The 1,107-nt window shown below is 48.2% G+C and overlaps 1 protein-coding gene across 1 annotated transcript; it reads right to left on the bottom strand.

The window, feature by feature from the left end:
* Nucleotides 1-2: 2 nt before the first annotated feature.
* On the bottom strand, nucleotides 3-1,097 carry AURANDRAFT_35236 (hypothetical protein; the record flags this gene model as incomplete). Its single annotated transcript, XM_009044589.1, has 1 exon — nucleotides 3-1,097. A coding segment is annotated over one exon (1,095 nt), but the record flags the coding sequence as incomplete, so codon positions are not given.
* Between the last annotated feature and the right edge of the window lie 10 nt (nucleotides 1,098-1,107).

The raw sequence follows: 1,107 nt of genomic DNA, 5'->3' as shown, positions 1-1,107 counted from the left end.
GAGCGACCTGCACGCCCAATGCGATGCAGATAGGTTTCAGACGTCTTTGGAAAGTCAAAATTGATGACAACATTAACGGACTGAATGTCAATACCACGTGTGAAGAGGTCGGAGGAAACGAGGTGACGAGTAGAGCCATTGCGGAACTCGTGGAAGACGCGATTACGATGCGATTGCTGCATCTTAGCGTGGATGTAAAAGCACGAGTAGCCGAGTTCGGTGATCTTTTTGGCGAGTAATTCCACACGGTTGACTGAGTTGCAAAAAATGACTGACTGATTAATCTCAAGCTTGGTGAATAGTGTATGTAGGCAATGCACCTTTTGTCTTTCCTCAACAAAAGCATAAAACTGGGTTATGCCTTTTAGCGTGAGATCATCCATGAGATTAATTTCGTAGGGATTGTGGATGAATTTTTCCTTGAAATTTTTCACCGTAACAGGGAACGTCGCTGAAAAGAGACAGATCTGGCGCTCGGGGGAGCAGTGGTGCACGAGTTTTTCCAGGAGGGGCTCAAACTCCGGCGAAAGCAGCTTGTCAGCTTCATCCATAATGACCGTATGGCAGCGACCCAATGCTGCGACGCCCTTCTCTGATAAGTCAAGAATGCGCCCTGGCGTGCCGACAAGTACGTGGACAGGCTTGTATAGACGCATAATGTCATCCTTCAGGGAGGTCCCACCAGTGGATACCATGCACTCAACTTTCATGTGTTTCCCAAGTTCACGGACTACAGCTGATGTTTGAAGTGCAAGTTCCCGAGTTGGGATTAGGATGAGCACTTGTATAAATTTTTTCGAGGGGTCTGTTTTCTCGAGGCAGGGAATAATGAACGCTGCAGTCTTGCCAGTCCCATTCTTAGCACGTGCGAGAACGTTTCGGTTCTGGAGTATAATCGGAATCGCTCTCTCCTGGACAGGCGAGGGTCGCTCAAACCCCTTCTCAAATATGCCCATCAAGAGCTCGCGCTTCAGAAAGTAGTCCTCAAATTCCTGCCCTCGCGTTAGAGTTACATCTTCAGTTTGGTATCGAGTGTCCTTAGTTGGTAGTTGCAAGTTGTCGCGCCACGTCTCATCATCATCTGCTGAAGGATGCATAGCGTGTGAG

This window comes from Aureococcus anophagefferens, assembly GCF_000186865.1.
Source record: "Aureococcus anophagefferens unplaced genomic scaffold AURANscaffold_489, whole genome shotgun sequence".
NCBI lineage: Eukaryota > Pelagophyceae > Pelagomonadales > Pelagomonadaceae > Aureococcus > Aureococcus anophagefferens.
This window is presented reverse-complemented; position numbering and strand designations above follow the sequence as displayed.